The sequence below is a fragment of the Haliotis cracherodii genome, unplaced genomic scaffold (assembly GCF_022045235.1).
Source record: "Haliotis cracherodii isolate W230 unplaced genomic scaffold, xgHalCrac1.p SCAF_4, whole genome shotgun sequence".
Taxonomy (NCBI): domain Eukaryota; kingdom Metazoa; phylum Mollusca; class Gastropoda; order Lepetellida; family Haliotidae; genus Haliotis; species Haliotis cracherodii.
This window is the reverse complement of record NW_027266297.1, coordinates 37,591,962-37,615,798: the sequence shown is the minus strand read 5'-3', so window position 1 is coordinate 37,615,798 and position 23,837 is coordinate 37,591,962. Positions and strand designations below refer to the sequence as shown.

The window sequence follows — 23,837 nt, the reverse complement described above, 5'->3', positions numbered from 1 at the left end:
TTCGAAATAAGCCCCCTGAGTCAGCTACTATCACAATGCTCAGTGGTACATAGGCCAATATTGTAAAGTGGGATGAAGATGAAAACTGTGGAGAACTGTATACATGTCAATGTATGTAGTTATGTGTGAACAACTGGAAAACAGGAAATAATATGTAAATACATCAAATAATATGTAACAAATAACATAAATCAGATATACTACCACATATATCGTTATTAGCAATAGAGGAACCGTTTTCGCCTACACCCATGTATCTAATAAGAAAAATGAAAAAAGTTCATTGCCCAAGTAACACTATATGAACACATTTGTACAATTAACATACTATAAACAGATATACAGAAGATATACAAATCCCATTCCTTTGGAAATAAATATTTTGAGTCTGTCTGGAAATGGATCTATTCTTGAACCTCTGTTAGGTATTTTGTAATAATTTCTTAAGGTGTTACTCCATGTTTGAATCTAGCTAAAGTATGTAGATCTGTATTAGAATCAACAATTTGGTAGATTGTGGGGAATTCCTTGATTCTTACCCCAGGTTAGAATGTAAGTAAAGTAAGTATATATTAGAATCAATTTGTGTTGATTTTAGAGATTTTTGCTGCAGGTTCGACCCAAGCTTCAGGATATACATATATATTAGAATCAACTCTTGAATATTTTGCGGTGATTTCACAGATGCTTACTGCAGGTTCGAATCTAGCAATAGGGTGTAGATCCATACAAGAATCTGCCTTTGGCTGTAAAATTATTTTCTTAAAATCTTACAGATTATACCCTGAGGTTCAAAGACACTGTAGCTCATGGCAAGAATAAGGTGTATTGTGCCCTTAGAACCAAAGTATGAAGAAAGTAAAATATCAACACACTAAACATGTATTATGTAGGCATGACCATGATGACAAGTTAAACCTATTGTGACCAAAACAACACCATATGAATACATCTCTACAGTGACAGACAGAAGACATATCAGCCTTTTCACAATGCTTGATATAAGTAATAGAATAAAATGGTGTATGTGATACCTGAGGTTCAAACCTGCCTTGAGCCTTTAGATCAATACTACAATGTACCCTTCCATTTTTTTAGGTCATTTCTCCATATCTTACCCAGAGGTTCAAACACAACTACAGGCTTTAGATCAATTATACATTATGTCCTTGGGTATATTCTGAAGATATCGTAAGTTGTTACCCCAGGTTTGATCTCAGCAAGGGGATGTAGATCCATATCAGAGTCAACCCTTGAGTATTTTGTGATGATTGGCAGCATTTATACTGGTTGGTTGGAACCTGAATAGAGTCTGTAAATCCATGTTGGAATGTTTCCACATATTCAAATGATTTCCCAGATCACACCCTAAGGTTCAAGCCAACCTACAGGGTAAAGACTCATACTAGAATCAAGCGATTTCCCTGGATTGTTACCCCATGTTCAAGGGCACCTACAAGATGTCGATCCATAATAGAATCATTGTGTTGTGATTGTCCTGATTGTTACTTCAAGGTTCAAACCTAGAGGCTCAGGCTGTAGATCCATACTGGAGTGTTTCCTTGCGTATATTCTGGCGATTGCCTAGATTGTGCCCTGAGGTTTTAACCCAGCTAGAAGGCATAGATTTATTAATTATACAGCTAGATTCTAAGCTATCTTGAGGATGTAGATCCATACTAGAATTTACCCTTGGGTATTTTGAACCTGAATAGAAAACAATTCCTGACTTATACACCTTTTTAATTCATGTTACTGATTAACATTTAAAGTATCTGCTTGTAAACTGATCCTGAAAAATTAACATTGGTATTTCTATGAGTTACAAGAAATGAGGTAACACAGAAACGATGGAGACATTGCTATTTCAGAAAGTTGTGAAAGTACTATCTTTCTGATCACAAACGTTTGGTTACATAAATCAATACAATATTGGAATTCCCATATATTCATCAGTATGACAGTGTATTCTTCGTGTCTGAAGAAATTGCAAAGATGTCCCTGAAGTCTGAACTGTTATACCAGAGCAGGCAGTCACAACATCAGTACATAAACAGAAATCACTGAGGCATATCAGTTGCAGGTTTGTTTGATGTTTAGGGTGTTCACATTCACATCTCTGTTCAAACAATTTGGAGACGAACTCAATAGTCCACATTCAGAAATCACTTTTAAAGTAGAGCGATGCAACAGTACACACAATCTTGTCTTGTTCTACATGTAGCACCAGCATTCACCGAAGGAAAAGGTCACAACACTCTGTCAAGTCAATTGTGATTGTTTTGTTGCTATTGATATCATATGATGTCACTTGCCTGTATCAGAATGATAATAGTTCTTGTTGATAGAACATATCCTTGATAATAGATGACAAGGTACTTGTAGTCCTTATGTGACTCTTGATCTGTCAAGCTCTCACAGAGTCTGAGGGACTAGTCAAATGGGGCCTCTTCAACTGTCTTGTGTCTGTATTTGAGAAATGTTTTCAAATACATCGTAACCCATTCTGTGTGGTTATGCCTTATTTGTTCTTAATGTTCATTACAGAACAGTTGTCAACAAACAAGCTATTAATTTCACAGTTCACTGAACTTGTTGAAGCAGAACCAATCACAGTAAGTTATCATTAATCAGATATCGATACAAGTGATAAAATCTTCAAATGCACATGTTTGTACAATAATACAACATGCATTCATGCCATGATCAACCTCTTCAGAACTTCATTGTATGTTTGTATGAAAGGTGTTCTGAATTTTGTTTGAACATCATACAGAAATGACAAATTACTATTATCAGCATTACACAGGTAGAATCAATAATACACACATCTTTCATGTAACACATGATAAACAATGCAGGAATCAGGGTTACCATGTTTACTACCTCACATAATGTGTACTGTATAATTCATAAATCAATTGATTTGCATTTATGATTATAAACATTATGGCCAAACATAATTAATTTCTGAAAAACTTCACCAAAGCAATAGAAAATACATTTCTTTACAACAGATACACGAGTACCCAATGTATGTTACAGTATCCATTGATAAGTGATTACTTGATTTCAGTAATATTTAGAGTGTAAACTTCGGTGGTACCAAAACCACATGCCTATTTGAGGGTCACAGATGCAACGAGCATCAAAATACTAAAAGAAATAAGTATCTTTCCTATTGTGCATGTTCAAAGTCAGTGAATAATAAATTTCATCATGACTAACAACTATACTCACCACCAAAACAAACGCAAACAATAGGAACAGATACCTATGCACCATGATGTACGATAAGAAGCGATTCAAATGTATACCAATTAATGTAAAAACAAACAATCAGTCAAATGTTAACACCTAGTGATTTGATTCTGATGTTGATATGCTGCACATGATTTCCAAACTTTACATGCTAATCCTGCACAAGACAAATGGTGCATCATGGTGTGTTCTCGGGCATCAGTTCACACAACATACCAGTATATTGGCTGTGCATAGAGCTGATCTTATGTCGCTTGAATATGATTAAGTCTTCATAAATTAACCAAGATGTCTGGTATTCACGTCGCGTTTGGCAGTGGGTATATGTTTAAATATTACTGTTGTGGACAGAACACATTGGATATGATCATTCAGAACAAGCAGTTTCATAATTGTAATTTGCAAGTATCCGATCTCGTTCGTCGCTTCTTACAACAAGCATAGTTGCCTTTTATGGCAACCATGGCTTGCTGAAGACTTATTCCAACCCAGATCTTTATTACTGATTTCATAGCATCCAAATTTCGTGTTGATCTTTGATTATTGAATGTATTATAGCATAATTTACACATACCATGGGTCATTTGCTACCATTCCGTGGTTTAGATAGTGTTTCGTTGTTGTTTTACACCACACTCAGCAATATTCCAGCTATATGATGGCGGTCGATAAGTAATAGAGTCTGGACCTGACAATCCAGTGATTGATATCATGAGCATCGATCCACGCAATTGGGATACAATGACATGCATCAACCAAATCAGCGACGGTGACCACCCGATCCCGTTAGTCGCCTCTTACAACAAACATTGGTTGCTGAAGAACAATTCATGGGAGTTTAGAGAGTGAACTTTTCTGAAGATTTTCTTTAATCACACTTAAACAAAGTTATAGTAGCAAATGGGTCAATAGAATTTAGATAACACAATGCACAGAATAATGGACAGATTAACTATAGTCATATGTAAGAATTTGGTGTTCTTTAACGTCTTTTGAGTAGTATATATACATGGAATACTTTCTCTGACCAATGTTAACAATACCGGTATCTACAGGGGGTCCATCCAGTTCAATGTCATACCCCCTACCCCCTACACTGGCTTTATGGATGGTTATTTGCCATGTGAGGAATTATTTTTGATATTTTCACAGAATAATTCATAATCTTATTTCTATGGCTTCATGATACCCAAAGTATGTTGGAAGAATCTGAACAGATACATTCTCAAGTCCTCTGACATATACATGGTCAATAAGCGTTCCACTTTCAGTAGTAGGCTCTGAAACGATCTGTGCAAAACCATTTGATTCCATCAAAGTCTGTATTGAAGATGACACGAAAACATTTTCATTGAAATCACCCATGATAATGACTCGACCAGAATGGTTATCAAGTTCCTGAATAAGTTGTAATAAATACTTTCGGAAAATATCCGTTTTGTATGAGTTTGGCCTGTAGATGACAACAACATTAGCTTGCAGTTCCATGACATAAAAAGCCAGATATTCTAGATTGGACACGCGTAAGTCAGGAAATTCACATTTGACATTACTACAATACACTGCAACACCACCATGACTTTGATTCTGCAAATCCATCAGTGTTGGTTCAGATGATTCATAGGACTGTGATCTGGGTTTATGATGTAATGTAAATCCTTCAAGTTTTGGTTCATCATCTCGATATCCCTCAGATAACCATGTTTCTGTCAAGCAAATGAAATCAGCCTCAAGAAATCTCTTGTCATTCTGCAAATCTTTAATGTGTGATTGAAGGCCTTCAATATTTTGCATAATCAAGGTAAATGTAGGATGACCATCATAGATTCTGTGATTTGTAGTCATGAACTTTGGCATACTACACACTGCTGCTTCAACTTTTTCACTGCTGTATATCACTGATTCTTTAAAATCCTGAATGATCAGACCATCAAGAGAGGATACTCGACTTAATGCCACATAAGCTTGTCCCGCTGCAAAGATCTTGTCTAATGAGATGACAGCTTTGTTTACAGTTATGCCTTGTACTTTGTGTATGGTGCAAGCCCAGGCTAGTTTGAGTGGAAATTGTCGTCTGATGCCTCCATTGTTTGTAACAGTTTCCTCTAGTGGCTCAATGGGTGTGCTGTTAGCTTGTAATCTGGATGCATCCTGCTTCACTTTCCGTAATTTCTTACCAACATCATCATTGTCAAACACTACGTATAGTCTTGAAGGAAATGCTTCACCATCAGTCAAAGAAATGTTGCTAACAGTTCCGAACACACCATTGACAAGACCATCTGATGTGTCAATATTTTTTGTGATCATCACACGAGCTCCAATTGCAACATGCAGATTTTTTGGTAATACTGAGTTATATACTTTCTCATGAGGGTTTTCTCTCTTTTCAAGTTTTCCTGTTTTGGGGTTTCTGGCGAAATCTTGTGCCTCAATGGAAATTGTATCTGAACATTTACAGTGAAGAGTAGTGACATTGAAATTATCAACCTGAGCATTTGTTGCAAAAATGTGAATGCAATCAGGATCATCTTCACCAGATTCTCGTTGTTTGAGCATATCAATATCTCTTCTTTCAAGAGGCTCTGATCTTTTTCGCTTTCGCAATCTATTCAAAACTTGTGCAAATGCAGGGTCTGTTTGTCTCATGATCTTGGTTAATTCTGTGATGGAGAAATTGTCATTCCACAAGTCATATCCATTTTGGGCAACATACAATGGTCTACCCTTAACAGGTGATAACTGATAAAAGTCTCCAACAGCAATCACAGATACATTTCCAAAAGGTGAATAATCAGCAGTTTGTTTGATCTGTCTCAGTCTACCATGAATGTATGATAACAGCTTGTGATCAACCATTGAAATTTCATCGATGATAAGGATATGGAGACTTTGCAGTTTTGCTCGTAAGGTATTGATCTTTTCCTCACCAAGTGGCTGGTATGGCAGTTTTGCATCAATTCCAATTGACAGTGCACTGTGTATTGTGGATGCATGTATGTTAAATGCTGCAATACCAGTTGGAGCTACCAAAAGTACAGAGATATCATCTGGATTGTTTTGCATGGGAGCTAGAAGTCGTGTACATTCATAGCAAATTGCCTTAATCAAATGGCTTTTTCCAGTACCAGCTCCACCAGTGAGAAATAAGTGAAATGCCTCAGAATTTTTGCCTTTCTTTTTATCCAAACACCATTGTCTAATTTTGTAGAACACATCAGATTGTTCGTCATTCATTGATCTCAAAATAGTTTCTGCTTCTTGTCTTGACACTGTACTCTGAAGCAGTTCTGTGTTAGATACCATTTTATCAGTCTGTAGCAAATCAGGCATATTTCTACCAGATTCAGTTTCACTTTCATCATCTGAGACATGCGTATGTGCATCTTCACATTCTATTCTTTCAGATTCAGTCTCTGGACAAATTTGAGCCCATGCATCTTCCAATTGACCTGATCTTTCAAACAATTCCTCAGCTTCATCAATAACATCAGCATCCTTCTCAAACATTGCTTTGTTTCTGTCAACAATCTCTTTCACAGTTTCAACGGGACAGTTTCCAATCTGAACAGCACCAGTTCGATAGAAGTCTTCATATGAATTGAAAGTGGCTGGTTTTAACTGTGCATCAAATGTGTATGGCAAGAATAGCTGCAGTATACTGTGATAGTATTTCTCTGGATCTTTTGTGCGAGAAAATCTGGCATATCTGATAACGGCTGCATCAGTTCGTGTACGTTTTTTGACATGACCAAGGCCGTTTTGCAATGCTACTAATGGACTGTGCCGTTTGTCATCACCAACCCTCGATACTTCAGCATTTGGCACGACTCTGTATTCTGAGCAAAAAGTTCCAAGACACATCTTATTGAACTCGTCACCTTTGGGTCTGCTCTTGTATCTATCAACAATGCTTGTCATCCACATTTCATCTTCATCTAGTTCACCACTCTGTTGTTTGTTTTTCAAAATTTTAAGAGGCAAACTCATTCTGACAGGGTCTACGGTTGGAATGAACTGTACTTTACGAGATCCTTCTTTCAATCGCAAATTGCAAACTCGAAACACAGCTTCCTGTGCACTCACTTCTCTATTGTGTAGGTATACAGCACCAAGTTTCTTCAGAGCACATTTTGCATCAGTGTTATTCTTATTTGCTTCCTTTTGTGCATGATTCAACAGTAATCCCATTTCTCTTTCTGCCTTTGATATATATGAAATTATGTATACAACACAAGAGTAGGCATCAACTACATACTGAATGTCCATGTTCGCATTCCAACATCTGAGCAGATCGGGATTGTACTGATTGACCCATACATCATTGGGATTGCGTTTCATCACAACATTTGTCTTTTTCGATAGAGTATCACATGCTACTTGAAACATATCTTGCGAAATACCAATGGCAGAGAACAATGCATCAACAGACTCAAATGTTTCCTCGTCATCAGTAAGAGCTTGCCAAATCTGTTTCAAGATTGTTTGAGCATCTGGTATGGTCATCACTTCCATATTTATTAGATCTTCACAGCACTGTTCCAAGGTTTTGGGCACATCATTTTTTGGGTTACTGTCAAGACCTCCTGCTCGCGATATGAAAGTTTCATTGCTTGGTGGACGAGGGAAATTGAACCTACATGTTGTGCCATTTTTCTTACATGTCTTTGAATGTCTTTTGCTGTGTTTCTGGACACTGTTGACAATGTCAAACAATTCTTCATCATTCTCAACTGAAGGCATTTCACATGTGATGTACCTGTCTATGAAGCATTTTACTGTCTCATCATTGTCTTTGTCAATCTTAGGTGCATTCTCAACCCAGAAAAGGCAGTGAGTGTGAGGGGAACCACGGTGCTGGAATTCTACACGATAGAAGTAATCTTTGATCTTTCCAATTGGTTCTGCAGGAGACAGGATGACCTCTTTCAAGAAGCAATGGAATCTTTGATCAAACATTCGGGCTGCTGTCACTGGGTTTTTCCTGAGTACAGAACATTTTTCAGACCAGTCAAGTTCAGTGACTTTGCGTTTATCACCTTCTTCTCTCAGTATTGTTTCAATCATTTCTGGCCATCTCATATCAGCAGATGAAAATGAACAAAACCAAGTAGGAATACCAAGTTGTCTTATCATAGCAAATAAATCTTTCTGAGCAGACTGCCAGTATGGTGGAGTTCCTCTGATAGGTTTCAAGAACTTGTACCCTTCATCACATTTTAATATCTCTCTTAGAGAATCAGAATCTGTAAGATTTTCAGAGGTAACATTTCTACCATGTGACTGTGACCCCTTTCGCATTGCAATGGAAACATTTGACACAACTTGTTCGAGTTCAGAAAGATACTGAGCATAAAATATGTAATCAGTGTTTTGAGCAAATCGACGATCAGCATTCATGAGGCGTGTGTGTAGATAACGTGCAAGTGTTATTCTCTCTTCACGATCATCATGGAATGTTGGGGACCCTGATGGGAACAGTACTGGAAATGATCTCGCTTCATTGTTTTTGTCAGTTAATACTCGTACAGGATTATTTTCCTCAGCAGGTGCAACACAGGTTATCTTTTCAAAATGTTGATCAAGAACTTCTTGGCCAATATCAAGAGGTTGTAGACAGGTATTCATGAGTATTCCACCCTCTTTCTCAGACACTTCGTGTTCAGTAATTTCCTCATCAAGTTCAGATAATGTGTCAGTATCAGAATCAATAATTTCATCTTCCTCATCAATAACTGGCAAGGGATTAACCCAGTCTTCATTAAAGTTCACATCTCTATACCATTTATTACTTGTTTGAAGATATTCTAAAGCATTTTGAACATGGGCCTTGTTGACAAACTTGTATTGATAATGTCCTTTGTAAGTAATCTTCCTTTTCAGTTTCACTCTGATCATCTGATCATCTACTTCACATCTCGGTAACATACTGGTGCTTTTCTGAATGTTAGAGGGAACACATACCACAGGTCCGTGCACACCATGTTGTCCACCTTTTGGTAATGCCATCATTTTCATGAAAGGGATATTCAAGGCAATCAAGTGCTGCTCTAGTTCATTTAGACATTGTAGTTGCATAGGAACAGGGGTCAGTTCAAGGTTGTTAACAACAGCTTCTCCAGGCATTTTACCAGACAAAAGTTTTCTGTGACAGGTATGACAAATCCACAATGTGCCTTCTGGACTATTGACAAATGAACAGTGGTCATCACAACTGTCTGTGCATTTGTGTAGGTAAGTGTCTGTGATGCAATTCTCAGATACAGATGCTGTATTACCTCCTTTGTTTTCATACAAAGTTTTTTTACATTGAACAACCTGTTTTTGGAAAAGTCTTCGATGACACACCGAGCACACAAATTCTGGACCATCAGAAATGTTCTTGAAAAAGGATTGTGTAACATTTTCCATGAGTTTCCTTTCTTTTGATATTTGCATTCGCCTGGCAGACTGTCTCTGTTTCAAATTCTCTCTGTATTCAGAACTAGATTTGTACTTAGCATTGCTTGCTGATTTAACAGCTTGCTGATGTTTTTCATCTTTAGCATATTTCTCAGTGCTGCGGGTTTTAACGAGTTCTCTGTGCTTTTCATCTTTAGCATATTTCTCAGTGCTGCGAGTTTTCAGAAGTCTCATGTGTGCATCACAATGATATGCATTTGAACTTTTCTGTTTTTTTTTGTTTCTGAATTCAAGGTCAGTTTTGTATTTTTCTCTCTCTTTAGCCAGTTTTCTCTGTTTAACATTCAATGTTTCAGACTTAACATTCTCTGATTGTCTTTTAGCTCTGATATATTCTCTTTTAGCTTTTGCCTGTGCATTCTTTCCTCCTTTTTTTTTAGTTTGTGCTTCAGCAGGTCTCCCTTCTTCAGAATCAGAACATTTTTGCTTTTTCAACATCGCGTGTTTGTCAGATACAGATAACTGATTAGCATGTCTCTTCCTGCTTGTATAAGCACTGCTATTCATATGTTTCTCACAATATTTGTCTGTGCATGAGTTCCTCAAGACATCAACTGTGTTTACACAAACAACAACTTCATAATGTGATCCACCAACATGATTCAAATATATGCCTCTGCCAGTGTTTGGTGTGTCTGAATTGATCTGACTGCATGAATACCTTAGCCACCTGTTCCCAGTGAATGTACAAATGTCAGTATTCAGTAGGTTTGCAGCTGCAAGAATTTCTAGTTCTGTTGCCCATGTTCCAACATACCATATTCTTGATTGAGAAATATATTGTTCAACAGAGTCATAACCTGGTCTTAAGAATGTACAGAAGCTTTCAGCATGTTCTCTTAGGTGTTTCACAACAGCCAGTCTGATTTTCCTGTGATTGTTTTCTTTGCCAGAGATTGCATAGGAAAGACTTCTGAAGAAACAATTGCCATCACCATCAATAGATACTGTTCTACATGGTTCACCAATTTCCACACCATACTCATGATCCTGAGCCTTTGATACACACTGATGTTGAATATCAAGCTTCTTGCACAACTGTTCACATACATTTGAGGATACAGGGCAGAATAGCATCACACTTTCATCAGTTCTAATTATCTCCACACTTGCATCTTGTGAGTTCTCGTCAAGTTCATCAATGTCAACCACATATTCTTGATTATTCTCATTGGCTTCACTGACTGCATCATCAGGCTCAGGAAAAAGCTCGATTATCTCCACACTTCCATCTTGTGAGTTCTCATCAAGTTCATCAATGTCAACCACATATTTTTGATCATTGTCATTGGCTTCATTGACTGTGTCATCAGGCTCATGTAAAAGCTTTGCAGGTTCGTGAGTCTCAATTATTTCAACACTCCCATCTTGCAAGTTGTCATGGACTGCATCATTGTGCACATCATCATGATCATTCTGATTGCTTTCATTTGCTGTAGTCTCAGACTGATTGTCAAAAGAAAGACCATGTGTCTCAATGCCAGAGATAATGCTCATGCCCGTCAATTCAAACTGTGTTGTTGCTCTTAGATTCCTTGAATGTGCAAGATTCAAACAGTGCTCATAGACCTGGAGCAGGTTTGTGTACTTCATAAGAACGCTTGTGCCACAAGGCACTTGTAATCCTGCAGCATTTCGAGAATGTGAATCAAACACATAGTATTTCTCGTTTCTTTCCATAACAGCAAATGTTGCTTCTCCAAATGTCACAAAAGTGGAGTTATATTTGGAAAACACTGTTTGGAGTGCAGCATCTAGACACATCACTTGTGGAAGCATTAATTCTTCATTAGTATCCTTCATCACAAAGCCAGTCAGAGATTCACCAAATTCAAATGTATATTCTTGGTCAAAGTAGGGTACACTTCGAGGAATTTCATCTACCAGAAGGTATGCATGACGAGAAGTTGATGTTCTGTAGTTTAATATATACTCATAAAGTACATTTCCTGCGCAAAGAACAGTGTCAAGATCATGTGTGTCCCATGAGGAAATATCCTTAATTGTGTTAAACAACATTGCAGAGGTACAGTTGGCTACACACTGTCTACCACTGTATTCACCAAATCTTGGATGACTCTGATCAAAAGTACCTTGAACACACACTGTCGTGACATTTTCATGAAAATAGTTTGAGTTTTGACTACCAGTACATTTCTCATATTCATAACCTTGTGCCATGCTTGTAGATGGTTGTTCACATTCATTAACCTCATCTTGAATGCTTGTCATATCAATTACATTCATTGGTTCAGGCAGAATTTCAGGCATGGCTTCATTTCTGGAATCATTGTTTGAATCATGGTTGTATTTTTTAGCGAGGTTTACATCCTCTCCTTGAGATTTTTTAACGAGGTTCTCATCCTCTGAATCATTGTTTGAGTCATCGTTTGAGTCATTGTTTGAATCATGTTCAGAGTCATGCTTGATTTTTTTAGCGAGGTTAGCATCCTCCCCTTGAGCTTTTTTAACGAGGTTCTCATCCTCGGTATCATTTTTAGGGAGGCGATACTCCTCCATCTGTCTGTGCATGGCCTGCAACTTCCTCCAGTTCTTCCGTGGCATCTCTGAAACAGAAAGAGAAGTGATGAAATACTCATTCCCCCCTCCCACAACAACCTGTTTAATATTTTCAAACTTTCCAAACTTCTGTAGCCTGATATTAAAATTAAGGATAAGCAAATTATATAAATTGTCTGTATTCAGTATAAAGGCCCTATAACTCACATAGCACTTGTGAAAGGCACACAATAAATTATTGAAGCTTACATACTAAAACTTAACTCAATTGGATGAAGCATCCATAAAAATCTATTTTCTTTTCACCAACATAGAATTCAGTACAATATACTTAAGGTTAAAACCAAGTATCATCTAAACTTAAAAGCATTAGATTGCAAGTAATTTTGGTGTCAGTTTTAGTCTGACCACTTGATCCTGTAAGTCACCTATTACGACAAGCTTCACTTGCTGAAGACCCAATTCTAACCTGACTTGTATCATACATTCACTACCTTTGATGTTCATACTGACAAATCCTTAACAAAATCTACATTACATTTTGCATGGGTGTGATGATCTGATGTTCACATATATCTAATAATATATAAAATAGGTACACTGTAAAACGTTAGAATGAAATCATGGACCAAGTCACAGACCCTGATCTTGTTTCTAACCCGAATCTTTGCTGGAGTGTTTGAAAACAGAACTAAGCAAAACCATTTGCAACCTCAGGAACTGCAGGAACCCCCAAATTTTGATTGACAGTGAACCAACTTATAACATCAGCATTATATGATCAGGATTATAGACAACTGGTTAATAAAAGATTCAGATAATTAAGCATTGTCCCAAACTTAATTCAATATACCAAGAGGCTTAATTATTACTTCAGGTTATTTTCAATAATTTACAACATTTGTCTCATGAACACACACAGGCCAATTTCACCTTGTGAGCTGGAAATATGGTTTGTTTTAAGCCTGTCAGTTTGAGCAAGCCAATTATTATTAGTTTCAAAGTCTCACCACCACTTTACAGACACTACCTGTAACAATCTTTATGTACATGAAGTCACGCATTGTTATAGGTAATGTTTGTAAAGTGGTGGTGAGACTTTGAAACTATAAAAATTGTCTTGCTGAAACTGACAAGCAGCGCTGGTCTCCTGCTGTATGCTCTCTTCATGAAATTTAAGTTGTCCGATTATAATCTCATTTTACTTTTAGGACATGTGCAGTCTGAATGCACTACAGGATACTAACAGCTGACATACAGTACAGATCAAGATATCTTAAGTTTATGAACTTATTTGATTGTTTAATTGGTTTAAGTAAATTAATCTGGTAATGTTTCACTGTGGTTTTCCAATTATTTTGTCTGAATTGTTTATTATTTGACATGGGAGAGTTGAGTAGCCCACTGCTTGCAGCCTTCGCTTTTCACACCAAAGACCTTAGTTCACTTCTCAACATGGGTATGAAGTGTGAAGCCCATTTCTGGTGTTCCCCACAATAATATTGCAAAAATGGGTGTAAAGCGAAACACAATCACTCACTCTTATTAGACGTGGGTTTGTTGTTTAATGCAGCAATTTTCCAGCCATATGAAAGGATCAGACAATCCATTGATCAATATCATGACCATCGATCGACGTATGTCACTTATCAGTTTTGTTTTAATTAAATAATGCCAGAAACAGCAATACCAGGTGGCCTTGACAATCCAGTGATTGATATTCTGAGCAATGATTAACGATGAGACAATCAAGCAATCATGAGCTGTTGGAAACTTGATATTGCAGATATATGATGGCAGACAATAAGCATCGGGAGCAGACAGTCCAAGGATTGGTGTTGTGAACAATCCACATCTTGGTCAGGTACTATAATGACTATCGTGCATGATGGTCCATAACATTCAGAAAGCTGAGAATATTGTGGTTTTATACTACAATCAGCAATATTGCAGCCTGTGAAAATCCAATCACCAGACAGTAATTTATACTGTGAACAACAATCCATGTGGTCAGGTTAGAGTTGATCAATTGTCAGGGGCAACTCATTTTCTCATGCACAGACACACACCAGAAACATGATTGTGGGTTTAATTCTGTGTTACCCAGGACCATACCTGTGCTAGGTGTTCCCCAAACCATGCATCACTTTGGGGTTTCCGCTTCTCAAAGCTGACACGCAGTGATGTTTGTTTTGTTTGTTTGTTGTTTAACACTTCACTTAGTAATATTCCATTGTTTGACATCATGAACATCGATCCACACAATTGGGATACGATAACATGCATCAACTAAGTCAGTGAGTCTGACCACCCTCATCCTGTTAGTCACCATTTACGGCAAGCATGAGTTGCTGAAGACTTGTAACTGAAATAAAATGAAAAAATTGACACAAAACCTTTTTACCCTTTAATAAATCCACTTAATTTTGCAGATATATGACAGCAGACAGTTAAACTCTGGAGCAGACAAACCAGGCATTGGTGTTGTGAACAAACTATCCATGTCATCAACATGTACTATGACAAATCTGATCATGTACCAGTTGTATTGTTTACATTGTTGTTTTATGCCACAATCAGCAATATTACATCTAAAAGATGGCAGCCTGTAATAATTCACCAGACAATCTAGTTAATTTGTATTGTGAACAACAATCCATGTGTACAAGTACAGTTGCTCAGTTGTCGGTGGCGACCGAGTGACTTCATGCACAGTTGTATTCTTTAGAAACATGATTAGGTTCGATTTCCTGTTTGTTATAGCTGTGTGGGGTACTGTCCAAGTCATGCATCACTTTGGACTTTCCACCACAGAAACCTGACATGTGATGTAACTAAAATCCTGTTCAAAAATCCAACTAAAAATTGACACAACACCATTTTACCCTTTAATAAATAACTAACATATAATGCCACACTAATAGCTGCAAAATATCTATCATGGCAGATTTAATTACTCCAAATCTGGACTAGCCAATCCAGTGGTATTCTGAACAACTCCACATTGTCACAGTATGTTGACAAATCTTGCATGATTTGTCTTGAAGATTCATTGTTCTGTAATGCCAAACAGCAATATTGCAGCTATATGACAGCCAGTAAGTAATCAAATCTAAGTCAGACAATTCAGTGATTTGTATTCTGAACAACAATCCACATTGTTACGGTTGACAAACCTCTCATGATTGGTCTTGAAGATTCATTGTTCTCTAATGCCACACAGCAATATTGCAGCTATAAGTTGGCAATCTTTTTTTCTAATAAAGACATGCTTTACTTATATAATTAAGAAGTTAACTATACATTTCGCATAGTAAAGGGTGGACCATGTGCTATTTGCTATTTGAGGCTGCCTGTGATATCTGAAGAAACAAAATGTTCTTAAACAAATAATTGTGTTTCTGACATGTTGCAAAAGAAATGTCAATATTGTTCCAAGCTGTTAATTGTAAAAAAAATATTTTATGAAAAATTAATAATTTGGTTTTGAATATGTACTTAACAGCTTGTCTCAAAATCTTACCCCCAAATATCAAATGGTTGGTCCCTAACCCAACTACTCACAGGGCAATGTCGACTTTGTATACATATCAGCCATGTTTTTTGTTTGTTGTTTAATGCCACAGACAGCAATATTGCAGCTAAATGATGGAAGTCTAAATAATTAAGTCTGAACCAGACAATCTAGATATTGTGAACAATCCAAATCATTGAATAATAAATCTTGAAGATTCAGCATGCTGTATTGTTTTAAAGCCACACGCTGCAATATTGCAGCAACATGATCAGTGAATCATCAACTTCAGACCAGACAATCCAGTGATTGGTATTGATGATTGGGGTATGAATGACAAATCTTGCATGGTAGACCTTGAAGATTCTTTGTACTTTAATGCCACTCAGCAATATTGCAGCCATATGACAGCCAGTAAGTAATCAAATCTGGACCAGACAATCTAGTGATTCGTACTATGAACAACAAATCTTGCATGCTAGTCTTGAAGGTTCAGCATTCTCCATTGTTGTCATTGGTGAAATGTCCCACTCAGCAATATTGTAGCTATGCAATGGCAGGCAGTAAATAATCGAGTCTGGATCAAACAATCCAGCGGTATGTGATTGCAACAGTAAACTAAACATTCTACACTATTCTAATAACATTGCCAAAGACATGCTGTACTTACATCATTTATTGCGTCCAAATCACAACCTCCTCCGCAAGTCGTAACTCCAAATTTCTGTTGGTAAGCAACTGTTCAGGGGGATGTCCACTTTGTATACTTGTCAAGGAGTTGCCATGTTTTTGTTTGTTTCTTTGCTGTTGGTTGTTTGCTTGTTGTTTAACGCCGCACTCAGCAATATTCCAGCTATATGACGGCGGTCTGTAAATAATCGAGTCTAGACCAGACAATCCAGTGATTAATATCATGAACATCGATCCATTTGTCGCCTTTTACGACAAGCATGGCTTCCTGCAGACCTATTCTTACCCGGATCTTCACAGGTATCTTTGTTGTTGAATGCCACACACAGAAATATTGCAGAAACATGATGGCAGCACTGTCAGCAGCGAAAACACATAATTAACTAAATCTGACCATCTGATTCCCTACATAGGAAAGATGTGAACAGACCCGTGTAGGTATCACACAACATCATATTGCAAAAAGTGACGAAAATGTGTTGTAAAACTATATTCACTCACTCGAAAGTGAACACATTTATTCAATCCTGTTTTTCTGCATTATAGTGTGCACTGAATTCAGTTTTGTAACCTTATGACCAGAATATGTTGGTGTGGCCCTATTCTAACCCGGAATCCCCAACGGGTAGATTGGCCAGCCAAAGCAAAAGTGTACAAATATTTGACCAATACGTCAAATCTTCCAACTTTAGCATTCAGTTAGTTGTCTTGTTGTTACACTCAGCGATACTGCAACAGAGTGTAAATAACACACTACACAATGAAATTATTCTTATCTGTGATTGACAGTGAGCAGGAATTTACATCCTCGGGGTCGACTCCCATGTGTGAAGCCCCTTTCAGGTGTCACTAGCTGTGATATTGCAGGAATGTTTTTAAATACAGCGTAAACCCATATTCACCCACTCGCAAGTGTGTCGTAAAACTATACTCACTCACTCGAAAGTGAAAACACTTATTCTATCCTGATATTGTGTATATTACAGTGTACATTAAATTCAACTGTTGTCGTTGTTTTTATAAATTTGAAAAAACAAGCAATGATATCCTGAAACCAAATTAAGAAAGTAAACAGTGTTTTAGGGTGCAGGATATATCATGATATACACTGACAGATAGTTCCAATGCATCACCAGGAATCTTTGTTCATATTACTTTTTGTTCATATTAGTTTAATTAGCTGTTAGGATGTCGAATATATTGGTAGTACCTCGATTTAATTCCTCTATTATGTATTTTAGAGTGTCCAATTCAGCTGTTGCTGTCAGTTCTAAAATTCAAACTGGCATTGTTTTTCTGCAGGAGAATGAACAAAGTTTACAGCAGTGTTTTAGGTTGCAGAAACACAATGACAGATATTTCCTAGCTGTTTTCTCTTAGATATTAGTTTTAAAACACCTGTCCTATTGTGAAATTATTTTGATTTCCTTGAGTCAAATTACAATTGAATTGTTAATTGTGGGTGCATAACAAACCAATATATACAATTAATATTATTTAAGAAAATAACAAAACATTTGTTTCTTTACCATATAAATTAGATTCAAGCATCCAGAACGCTATATACTTTATGAAGATACGATTCCTTCAAAATCTACAAATCAATCGGTCAAAGATTAAGAAGGTGACAGAATAGGACAGAACTCCAACATAAAGATCAAGATTGTTGTAATGGAACAGGAAAATACAAAGAAAACATTTCCCAACATAATAATGACAAATAAAATCTACAGTTTTAGCAGAAATGGATGCTGATGAAGCATCAGCATGTGACAATTGATCATATCCTCAACTGAATATTTTGACTTTCATAACAATTTGTCGATAATACCCCCAAATCCTGGCTAATTATATTGTTGACGATCTTGAATCTAAATTATCGTAAATCAAAAAATTTTCCTTGCTAGTCAAATGTCTAACGCCATTCAACAGAATACAAAATTATCAAATACTGTTCAACATAACTAAGTTTTTTGGTAATTCAAAATCTTATCCCTCCAATCAAGCAACAATTGCATCAACACGTCACCGATATGAACATTTTATCACATTACCACTGCAAATATTCCCTGCACAGTACACTCTAAATATCCTACACTTTAGAAGTAAATAACGTTCATTATGAACTTTCCTATATTCTGTCAATGATAAACAGCTGACACTCATATTACATTAAATAATGTCAACAACAAATCCATGGAGTAAACTACTGCTGGCTCGATATACCGCTACCATGGCTCACACTCGTAACGCTCGCACTCGTCACCGCCTGAGCAGACACGCCTTAGCGATCCAACACCCCAAGGATCCTTAAATTCATTACAGTATGTACCCATGTAATATTTAGGGGTTATAGCGAAAACGGCACCTCAGCAAAACGTCACGGGGCGAAAACGGCACCTCGACTCCAGCGAAAACGGCACCTTATTTTTTTTTTTTACCTTGGTCAAATAAATGATATTAAACTTACATTGTAACTTGCAAACGCCAATAATTGTGAGATATTAAAACAAGTTAACATTAGAAATTAGCCTCTACTCCAACTATAGGATGGAGATGGAGATCTCTCCCTGACCCAAGTACTCTCACAACGTTCGGTTGTACATGGACCAATATTGTGAAGAGCATGATGATGATGATGTTGACGATAGACATGCCACAAAACTGTATATATTTACTTATCTGTGAAAACGGGAAACACAATGTAAATACATCACATACATTAATTTACATGTAAATACATCAAATACCCTATATATTGCTACAAAAATCGTTGTTATCGTTCTTAAAAATAGAGGTGCCGTTTTCGCCCGACACATAGTAGCCGTTTACGCCAAATGCGGTGCCGTTTTCGCCAGAGAAATCGGTGACGTTTTGCTGAGGTGCCGTTTTAGCCTGCACCCATATTTAGCAACAGATTCGCCTACTTCTCAAAAAGTAAACTATATCCCACAATTCATCAGTATGAACATCAAATCCATTGAATATGTAACCCACAATATCAATTTGTAAACACAGATACACAGAAAAAAGTCAATGCCTATAATATATCGTATTATGTCAATTTCTCTCTCTCACAAAAACACGTTTCCAAACCTGTTCAAAATGGCTGTCAAATGGGAGAGACATGCGCACTTTAATCGTGATGCGTGTCAAATAGAGTTACCTCCCCTAGCCACCGACAGTAACTGGTTGTGTGTTGTTGGAACGTTGAGCTCTAAAATGAGCATAAGCTTAACGCTCTTCTATTAGAAACCTAGTAACTTTGGTAACAAAACAAAGCTTAAATGATCGGAGCTTTCTTTGCTTTATTGCTTATCATAACTATGGATTTAATCATGTACATGAGAAAACTGTTCACCTATTATCATCAAATAATGTACATGAGAAAACTGTTCACCTATTATCATCAAATAATGTACATGAGAAAACTGTTCACCTATTATCATCAAATAATGTACATGAGAAAACTGTTCACCTATTATCACCAAATAACAGTTAGACACTAATTGAACAGAGTTCACCCTCAGAAGAGAAGACTATACCAAGCGATTAAGTGATCTGTGTCTCTTAAGCCTCTATAATCCACTATACATTTGGGGTGAGGGCTCGGTCAGGTTAAACGGGGTGTTTTCTTTTTGCCCGCACGTATTGTTTCGGGATTAAATCAGTGGCCCGTACTAAATCCCTAGAACAATGGAGATTACGGCTATAGTCTGTATTTAATTTTTTTATTTATATTGCATATAACCCTTTTTTAATTTTGAATTTACTAAATATACATCACATAATACACAAATGAAATAAGGTTCATCACATTTTTATTACATATACATTTAAAGTTTATCACATTTTGTTTTTATTGCATATAACACATATGAACATTTCAATTTACTAAATATACATGAATATGAATTAATACACATGACATAATACACAATTTAGAATCCCGCAAGATGAGAAACAGCGTCACCATAAAACAAGTGGTGGTGGAATGGAACCCGTTAACAGTGTTTTTGAATGTCAATTTCCCTCCAGGTTTCTATATTTTTTTCGTCTCAGGAGACCACCGGCCTCCAGTTGAAGAATGATCACTGCATTGTAGCATTGTTCTGATCAAGTCCATCTTGATCATGGCATCGTTTCCTACATGCTTGTGGGTGTTCCTGTATGTTCTAACCAGGTTGTTGGCAGTGTTTATGGTTGCAGGACAACCTTTCTTACAGCATCTCCAGTGGACAGTTTGATTTCTTCTTGACTTCACTCTAAACTTATATCCATTGAATACTAAACTCTGACCACCCCAGGAATTGGGAACAAATTGCACATGTGCCTCTGCCATTGTAGAATGACTTGCCGTACAGTTGTACCTGAGCATTGGCCATTTTGCAATGAACTCCAACATGAAAGTTCCCTTTTTATATACGTCTTTGAGTACATACTCACTCAAATGATTTAGTTGGTTAATTTCATTAAATGAACATTATTCATAATTATCTGTGACTACGGGTCAACATGTATGTCTAATACTAATGAACATGGTTCATGATCGGGGGCAACTAATTTGGTGTAGCACCTGTTATTTTAAGGAATTACTATGCTCCAGTGACCTGGAACCTGTAACAATAGGAACTGACAAAGTGAGAACACCCCACTGCACCCCCTGCATGCTGGTATTAACCAGTCCATCATGTCGTATTGACGCCCACGTAGGAATATACTGTAATGAAAACGCCGATAAAGCAGCTAAACTATCCCTCAAAATCCCAGAAATAAGTTTAAACTTACCCATCTCAAAATCAGAAATTAAAAGTGTAAACAAGCAAAAAATAACCAAAAAATGGCATAACCTATATCTAAACTCAAATAACCAAATCACTACACTACAAACCACACTACAGGTAACTAGAAACCCCAGAAAACGCACTCATCCACTGCACACACTACCTAACACATCGAACCGCATTACAAACCACCCTCAATCTAAACAAGGCTCTCACTCAAGAAGCAATACTAAACCCACAAAATAAACTAGAAAACTTCAACGCCTTAGGCGTATTCTTAATAAAAACGGAACTAATAAAACGCATCTAAAAACACAATAACATACCAAATCAAAATCACATAAATAAACAAACATCCACCATACCTAGCTCCCTTAGTTCTCCTCCCCAACCCCATAGGCATCTATTCCAAATCTCAAAATTTAAAAAAATTCTATATAAGCAACCCCTAAAGACTCCTCTTGGGTTGCACAGACCACTTTCGCCCCTTTCGGAAACACATTAAATGCCCTGACCGTGCCCGTGTGCGAAATACGCATCAGTCGGAAAGCGCACGTTAAATCTCCAAAGTAAGTAAGTACGTATTGACGCGAGCTCCATTTCAGGATAAAATCACGATAGATTCTATTGACAAGAAAGTACCCGCACCCCCATGATTCTCCTCAGATGTGTTTATGAAAATGACATCAGCCGTTTAACATCAGATCAACATGAGTGTCTGTCTCCAAATACTACACACTAGAAGTCATCATGGGTCTGAGTCTCAATCTGCAGAAGAACCGCCTTTAGAGCAATATGCAGACATAACTGAGACCCTGACAGTACCACACCCAGTTACCACTGTGATGCAATTATGCGGCCTGTTTTCTGGTGAATTGCGTGTGCGTTACAACATATGACAAGTGACACAGACACAGTCTGCAGACTATAGAAATCTAGAGCATGTCATCTTCAGAGAGGAGACAAAGCCATTTTAAGACGTTTCCAACTGGTTCACTGAAGATACTGAAATAAGCAACCGTAAAATTTACAGATAAGCCCTGTTTGAAAAATACTATCATCTCCAATAGGCATATTTATTTCTTTACATAATACAGGACAACGTGACGTCTGTTCTGTGATTCTGTGTCCTATTCCCCGGTGAACTGCAACTGTGTTATTCCTAGGGTTTACCGATTTCACTAGCGGCAGAGAGACATACTTACTTATCTATAGAAAACATGTGCTCACAACCTGTCAACATGCTGATCGGCTATGTTTCAAGGTGGTATTCTCGGCAGTGATTCAGGATCGTGCATCGATGGTATAGGCCCATGGACAAACAAACTTCGAACATATTGTGTATAACCACCAAAACCCTGCTTCAGTCGGCACTGACAAGGTCTATTTCATGGTAAGGGCCAGCCAGCCAATGTAAAACTATAGCCAGACTGCAGTAACGCTATATCGCGGTGATTGACCTACTTGTACCAGTGAATGCACTCAGTAAACTCCATTGTTCCCCAGGTCTTTTGTTTGCGTTTGACCCCATCGCTTTTCTCGGTTAATACAAACTGTGAACACATAATCCATAACCACCTACATACTAATTGCTTCAATGGGCACTCAGGATAGATGATATGTACAAGAGCGTACAGTAGTGCATATATCATTCTCGATACCGGAAGTGACTGGGATAATTGTCTTAAAAGTAATCACCTTGAGCCATTAAAAACTCATTTTTATTCGTTTAGTTCTCTGCCTAACCAAAGTGAGATATTGTGAAATGCACTACCATGAATGTAAACAAGCATCAGCACTTCTATTTGATATCGCTTGGAGCCCGCATCGTTGCTTGCAACTATATTTATTATTATTATTATTATTTATTATTCCGCCGTTTTTTGTACCAGAACTGCAAAGAGAACCAGTGGGCAGAATTGCTCCAAAATCGACAGCAACATCGGCACCAACGTGACGCAGATACCAGCAAAAATGCAAGGCCGTAGGCGCAATGGCAAAGGGCAGACAACTCAAAACAATTTCAAAAATTTCAATTTCAGCAGCAAATATCTCCGAAACTTAAAGTCCAATGACTACCAAATTTGGCATGCGGCAGCCCAATCGGATGCCCATCAATTTTGCCTCGACGGCCAATGTCGCTAAAACGCACCGTTTGGCAGCCATATTGGATTCAAGCTTTTCCACATGCATTTTAGCACTTTCACACCACTTGGCCGCCAAATCTATCTCCTCTGAAACTACCAGAGCAAAGGCTTCAAAACTTTGCATGCTTGGTCTCTATGCACCACACTACAAATTTTCTTAGCGAAATTTTGATATCTCCTTTCATAGCCGCCATATTGAGTGCTACTTCCGGCCGAAATTTGTCACCGACATAATGCATGACTTTGCAATTACGTGTTTACATGGAATCTTATCATGCAAAGTAGTTGCAGCAACTGCTTCCTATCTTGCTATTGGCCGCTGAACATTTTCTGTTCTTGAACACATGGCAAAAGTCACGTGGTTTGGTGGCCATATTGGATTGAACATGTTGATAGCTGATTTGTCATTTTCTGCTGGGTTCGCCTCTTCCGCAATCCTTTTCTCTGCCTGTATCAGCC

At 37.4% G+C, this 23,837-nt stretch overlaps 1 protein-coding gene across 1 annotated transcript; it reads right to left on the bottom strand.

The window, feature by feature from the left end:
- Nucleotides 1-4,419: 4,419 nt before the first annotated feature.
- LOC139479405 (uncharacterized) lies at nt 4,420-12,288 on the bottom strand. Its single transcript, XM_071262259.1, has one exon. It carries the CDS (start codon nt 12,286-12,288, stop codon nt 4,420-4,422), a length of 7,869 nt encoding a protein of 2,622 aa, XP_071118360.1.
- Nucleotides 12,289-23,837: the final 11,549 nt, after the last annotated feature.

Excerpts from the sequence above, each read along its gene's own strand:
- LOC139479405 (XM_071262259.1), bottom strand. The coding sequence starts at position 12,288 with ATGCCACGGAAGAACTGGAGGAAGTTGCAGGCCATGCACAGACAGATG.